Source organism: Bos taurus, chromosome 23, assembly GCF_002263795.3.
Source record: "Bos taurus isolate L1 Dominette 01449 registration number 42190680 breed Hereford chromosome 23, ARS-UCD2.0, whole genome shotgun sequence".
Taxonomy (NCBI): Eukaryota; Metazoa; Chordata; class Mammalia; order Artiodactyla; family Bovidae; genus Bos; species Bos taurus.
In genome coordinates this window covers 43018996-43025613 of record NC_037350.1, presented here as the reverse complement: position 1 = coordinate 43025613, position 6618 = coordinate 43018996, and the positions used below count along the sequence as shown (strand labels likewise).

The 6618-nt window shown below is 49.2% G+C and overlaps 1 protein-coding gene across 2 annotated transcripts; it reads left to right on the top strand.

Annotated features, from left to right (window-relative positions):
• Positions 1-2111: 2111 nt before the first annotated feature.
• On the top strand, positions 2112-6348 carry NOL7 (nucleolar protein 7). 2 transcript variants are annotated; one of them, NM_001034384.2, is given in 8 exon segments: positions 2112-2405; positions 2503-2563; positions 3163-3221; positions 4652-4683; positions 5065-5146; positions 5448-5569; positions 5644-5721; positions 6172-6347. In NM_001034384.2, coding segments are annotated over 8 exon segments (774 nt in total). In that variant the 5' UTR covers positions 2112-2142; the 3' UTR covers positions 6249-6347.
• The last annotated feature ends 270 nt before the right edge of the window (positions 6349-6618 follow it).

The window sequence follows — 6618 nt, the reverse complement described above, 5'->3', positions numbered from 1 at the left end:
CGGTAGCAGGAAGGAGCCTGGTAGGCTGCAGTCCATGGGGTCGCTAGGACTCGAACATGACTGAGCGACTTCACTTTCACGCACTGGAGAAGGAAATGGCAACCCACTCCAGTGTTCTTGCCTGGAGAATCCCAGGGACAGGGGAGCCTGGTGGGCTGCTGTCTCTGGGGTCGCACAGAGTCGGACATGACTGAAGCGACTTAGCAGCAGCAGCAGGGTAGGGATGGGGTGGACATTAAGGTGCTTGAAAGGCTTTAAGAGGAAGTCAGCCTGGGTGCGGGTTTTTCAGTTATAAATAGGAGTTCCAAGTGAGGACTGTGTACAAGAGCATGTCCAACTGCAAGGTAAGCATGAAGTAGCTTGGTTTGTTCAGAGAATGCGGAGAAGGCAATGGCACCCCACTCCAGTACTCTTCCCTGGAGAATCCCATGGACAGAGAAGCCTGGTGGGCTGCAGTCTATGGGGTTTCAGAGTCAGACACTACTGAAGTGACTTAGCAGCAGGAGCGGCAGTTCAGAGAATGATGAATCATTTGCTGTTGTGTAATGGGTGTGTGCTTAGTTGCTCAGTCCTGTTCCACTCTGTGACCCCATGGACTGTAGCCCACCAGGCTTCTCTGTCCATGGGATTCTCCAGGCAAGAACACTGGAGTCGGTTGCCAAGCCCTCCTCCAGGGGATCTTCCCAATCCAGGGATCAAACCAGGGTCTCCTGCATTGCAGGCGTTTTCTTTACTGGCTGAGCAGGTGGGAGAAAATAAACACAAAGATTACTGAATGGCCACATAGGCTAAGAAATGAAATAGGTGTAGTGGGGCGGAGCGGGGCATAAAAATACACGGTGCCCGGGTTTTGGTCACTTAGTGGAGGTGCAACGGGCAGTCACTGGGCAAGATCCTGGGGTCACAGCGGGAAGCGGGGGTCCCTGCTCTCACTGAGCTCACGTTCTAAAGGGGGGCGGGGCGGGGGGGCGGGGAGGGGCAGTCTGGAGGGAGAGAGTCTGTGCGGACAAAGAACAGGCAGCGGCCCAGGGCTGGGCAGGGATGCCTGCGAGAGAGCGGCCGAGGTTGTCACACCGCACGCTTGGTGCCAAGATCGATGTACGTGTGGGTCTGTCCACCTTGTTTCTCCTCAGTGACAACAGGACTGCAAGGCATGGGGTCCCGCTGCTATGCCGCACGTCCTCCTTTAGAAACGGTACTTTTACAGGGAGTGCGGAGTGGAGGAAGCCGAATTTATTAGCTCGACCCAGCGGCTCTCTGAGTCTTGTATGGATGAGAGAGTTGAACCACAAAGAAAGCTGAGCGCTGAAGAATTGATGCTTTTGAACTGTGGTGTTGGAGAAGACTCTTGGGAGTCCCTTGTACTGCAAGGAGATCCAGCCAATCTATCCTAAAGGAAATCAGTCCTGAGTGTTCATTGGAAGGACTGATCCTGAAGCTGAAACTTCAATACTTTGGCTACCCTTGGCCACCCGATCCGAAGAACTGACTCCTTGGAAAAGACCCTGATGTTGAGAAAGATTGAAGGCGGGAGGAGAAGGGGAGGACAGAGGATGAGATGGTTAGATGGCATCACCGACTCGATGGACATGAATTTGAGTAAACTCTGGGAGCTGGTGATGGACAGGGAGGCTTGGCATGCTGCGGTCCATGGGGTCGCAGAGTCGGATACGACTGAGCGGCTCTCTGAGCGGAAAGAGGCGGCGACAGGGCGATAGGGGCTCGAGGTCCTCGGGTTCTTGGGCACCGGGAGGCGTGACCCGCACCAGCCCGCCCCGAGGAGCGCGGGGATCCAAGCAACAACGCTCTCGGCATCCCCGCTAAGGCGGCAGCAGCACGGATCGGCCCTGCCTGGAAACAAGCCCCCAAGTCCACCGGCTCTCGTAACCGTGGGCGGGGACCGGGCATCCTGGCCCGCGGCTCGCAGGCTCCGGGCCGGGTGGAAGGGAACGCCCGGCGCTTTCCTTAGGCCACGCCCCACTTCCCGGCTCTGCGCGTGCGCCTTCGTACCGCGCGGTGGGGCCTCCGAACCTGCAGAGGGCGGCAGACCCCGGCCGCGCCTGCCCTTTGCGTCACTGACCGCTTGCGTGGGGCTTCCGGGTCAGAGGTCAAGACGGCCGCCGGGTCCCCGCAGCTTGGGTCATGGTGCAGCTCAGGCCGCGCGCGTCCCGCGCCCCGGCGTCGGCCTCGGCGATGGTGGACGAGGGCCAGCCCGCTTCCGAAGAGGAGGCGGGGCACGGGCTCCTGCTCGGGCAGCCCAGCAGCGGCGCGGCCGCCGAGCCGCTGGAGGAAGACGAGGAGGGGGACGACGAGCTCGACGACGAGGCCCCGGAGGAGCTGACTTTCGCCAGCGCCCAGGCCGAAGCGAAAGAGGAGGAGCGGCGAGTTCGGGAGACGGTGCGCAGGTTCGGAGCCCCGGGGGACAAGCTGGTGGGGAGAAGCGCCGCCTAACCGTCCCCCTTCTCTTTTCCGCCCGCCCTGACTCGTCGCGGTCTCTTCCAGGGACAAAGCGCTTCTGAAGGAGAAGAGGAAGCGGCGCGAGGAACTGTTCATCGAACAGAAGGTTAGAGGTTTGCAAAGAGGGGGCCGTTTCACGGGCCGGCTCGGGGAAGAGTTCGATGCTGCAGGGGTCCGGGGTGGAGGAGAGCCCCGCTGGTGGTCTCTTCCGACAGCACTGACATCGGCGTGCTAGTGCTCCTCGCTGTCCACCAGTTTAGAATAGGGTTGGAAAGAGGTAAAGTAGAGCCAGACCCTCCTCTGACGCGCGGCGGAGGTGGTTTATGTGAACCTGGGTCTCTGTGAGGAGGCAGCGCTGAGTAAACGGAGGGCCGCGCACAGGATGCTTGGTTCGCGCTCTGCTGTTCCGGAGATTGGCCGCAGGTGGACGTGCCTGTGAACTGCCCTCGGTGTATAACGTGACCCGAGGGTTGGAATAAAGCGGGCACCCTTTCCAGCCTTCACGTCTTCCAAGTGAAGTAGGAGTAGGCTCTGAGTTGCTTGGGCCCCAGTCTTCCCACAGCTCACAGGTAGTGGAGGGCAGTGTTCGGATCATTTATTTGCCTAGAGGTAGGGCTGTCCTTAAAATGGTAACTTCAAAAGCACTTCAGGGCGTGTTGTCCTGTTGCTTACTTTTTATTGATTTTTTTTTTAACGTCTTTAAAGAAAAGAAAACTCCTTCCAGATACTATTCTAGAGAAGTTAACTACAGCTTCACAAACTAGGTAAGTGGTGGGTCTCCTTTTATTACTTGTTTACATACAGTGTTTTAATGCTGTCTTGGTACATTTGTCTGAACTCAAGTTTTAAAGTCTAAATTAAAAAGCTACTAGGAGATATTTGAATTTGGTGGGACAGGTGGAGGGAAATGTTCCACTTATTTTCCGTCTGTGGCTGTTTCTTATTTTTGTCGTTCCCATGGGTAGCTCTAGCTTCTGAGTTGCTGATCTCAGTGAGTTCCTACAGTAAACTGTGGCCACTGTCAGTGTACTAGGGGCAGGATAGAGGGTGTGAATAAAAGTGTTTTGAAGTTCATCCTTTAGTGGGGTGTGGCGTACTGGTCTATTATCCATAGGCTCCTAAAACTCAGCTTGTCCCTTGCTTGCCTTACCTTGTTCTCCCTTCTTGTTAAAGTGAAGTCACTCAGTCCTGTCTGACTCTTTGCGACCCTGTGGACTGTTTTCCATGGGGTTTTCCAGGCAAGAGTACCGGAGTGGGTTGCCATTTCCTTGTCCAGGGTATCTTCCTGACCCAGGGATCGAACCCTGGACTCCCACATTGTAGCCAGACGCTTTACCATTTGAGCCACATAATTTTTCCCTCCTTGTTCCTCTTTTCATTTAGTAGCTTTGCCATCCACTGTATGTTTAAAGCTCCTCTTTCTCCTCTGTGCTATGGCATCAGGATTCTATACTGTACTAAATTTAGATTAAATATTTGCTATTTTTTTCCTGTTCCCCTTTGTCTTCTCTTATTGCTTTAAATTTAGCTTAGCCCTGCTAGAACAGTTGTTCTTTTTCCGTAGAAGAACTTTTGCAAAGAGTTACTCAGTACTCTTTGAGTTTCTGAATACATCATGGTGGCAAAGTCCCTTTCATCTTTGAAAACCAAGTTGTCACCTGTCCCTTCTTACTCCCTCTATCCCATCACTGCCCCCGCGGTTTAGCTTTTCCACTTCTGTATAGACATCTCATTGTGTTCTGGCCTTTGACTCTCTCTCCATTAGACCACACTTTTTGAGACTACCATTGTCTGTCTCCATTGTTGTGTCTGAAGTGTTCAATTAATCCTTTCAGCTCTCTCCACATAAAGTGAGGCAGGCAGGCCTACCACCTTTCACTTCGTATTTCAAATACTGTATTACATAATTCTTAAATACTTTTAACTCCATCAACCACAACAATCTGCGTCTTTGGAAGCCTACTAATATACTTCCAGATTTGAAATTCTGATCCTCCTAGCCTAGTATAGTCTGTTGATTGGGAGTTGTTGACAGCACATTGGGGAGTGACTTTAAGGATGCTCAATAAAAATTGAGAATGGTGGTAGTAAAAGGGGGTTATCTTATTTGTGAAACCAGCTGAAATTTTGTGATAACCTGAGTCTTTGTTGCTCTCGGCCATCCCAATCAGTGTTTTGCTGCTTCTTCCCTTAGTGTGAAGAAATCACCGGGCAAGTTGAAAGAAGGTATGAACTATTTACGTAACCTCTCATTAAGTGTCAAGGGCATTTGCTGATACTTGCAAATGTTGTTACCCTTGAGAAGGAGCATGGAAACAGGCCTGGTGGGCTTTAGCTTGTTTCTTTTTTTCAAAAAAATCATTTATCTGGCTCGCCGGGTCTTAGTTGTGGCATGCACACCCTTTAGTTCTGGCACGTGGGATCTGGTTCTCCCGGTAGGGATTGAACCTGAGCCCCCTGCGCTGGGAGCACAGTCTTAAATTTTAGCTTATTTTGTACGATCACATACAAATTGATGTGTAGTGGATATTTAAAGTAAACTCCAGTATATATTCTTGATTTATTTGTGCACAAATGCTAATGAGAAATATTAACTCAATTTTTTAGTTAATTTGCAAAAGAAAAATGAAGAACGAGAGAAAGGAAGTGACTCTAAGAAAGCTAAAGTGCAGAAAGTACAGACTGTTGGGTAAGAAGCCGTCTTTGTGTGTAGGATGTAAAGGTGACCTTTGAGGGGGGTATTACCTCAATTAGTAGCAGTTTCAGATTGGATCCTCTGTGGAACATTTTGGGTATTTATATTAAAAAGTATTTGCTCTACTAAAACGTAAACATTAGTTGTAAAATAGCCCTATAATTTTATCATCTAACCTGTGCTTATACAAAATTAGGATTTGGGGATTTTTCTCCGCTATTTGAATCAACTAACAGAAATACTTTATTTTGAAAATAAGTGTGGCCTCATTTTCTCTTTTTGTATTGATCGCCAGCCAGAATAAAAGCTACATGGCTGTAAGGCTAAAAGATCAAGATTTGAGGGATTCAAGGCAAGAAGCTGCCAAAGCCTTCATACAAAATTGTTTATATGGTCCTGGAACCAACAGAACTACTGGTAATTTCCTTAGACTGTTTTTCTTTCTTTTCTGTGAATTAAACAAAAAAAAGACAAATAATCCTCTTTCCTAGTAAACAAGTTCCTGTCTCTTGAAAATAAGAGGTTACCGATGAAAAAGGCTGCAGCCCAGTTTTTGAATAATACTTGGGGTAAGATTTGGCTTTATTCTCTTGAATCTGAGTTTTATCTTATTGAATAATGTTTCTTGTTAAGGAGATAGTGTATCTTTTTTTCTTCAGTGGCTCTGTTACTGTTTGAAAGTTGCTCAGAGAGCAGGCCAGTGTAGTACGTATGTGCACATGTGCTGTGTCCACCTCCTGTGACCCCAGGGCCTGTAGCCCAGCAGGCTCCTCTCTCCATGGGACTCTCCAGGCAAGAACACTGGAGTGGGTTGCTATGCCCTCCTCTAGGGGGTCTTCCTGACCCAGGGATTGAACTCGTGTCTCTGGCATTGCAGTCAGATTCTTCTACCATTGAGCCACCAGGGAAGCCCAGTATGTGTGTACATGTACCAATTTTTAACGATGTAGAAAATCTGTGAACTGTTTCTTGGGAATTTTATTTCTTTATTCTTAACTGCCCAAAACCTTTTATTCTAGGATCTCAGAGAAAACAAAATGCCAAGAGGTTTACAAAACGCTGGATGGTCAGAAAGATGAAAACTCCTAAGACGTAAATCAAAGCTAGATGAAGAACAAGTACTTTGTATGTATAGAACTTAGTTATTTAAAGAATGTAATTTTTATGGAAAAAAAATAAATCACTTATAAATCCTTCTGAAGAGTCATTATAAGAATCTCAAGTCTCTTAGGGGCAGTACCTAGTCACACTTCATCCACCTGGCGTATAAGCCTCCTAGTCTTTGAGCATCCTGGAAGCAGCAGTTTAAAAGGACTTGTTTTCCTTTATTTTTCTGTTTTTCCATTTTATTGACCACAAGCAGTACCCACACCAGGAGGGCACCTCCGCACCCCCCCAACCCCGCAGTGTGGCAGTAAAAGCTTCACTGAAGCTCTCGGACGTGTTTGTCTCTGGTGTTTTGGTGC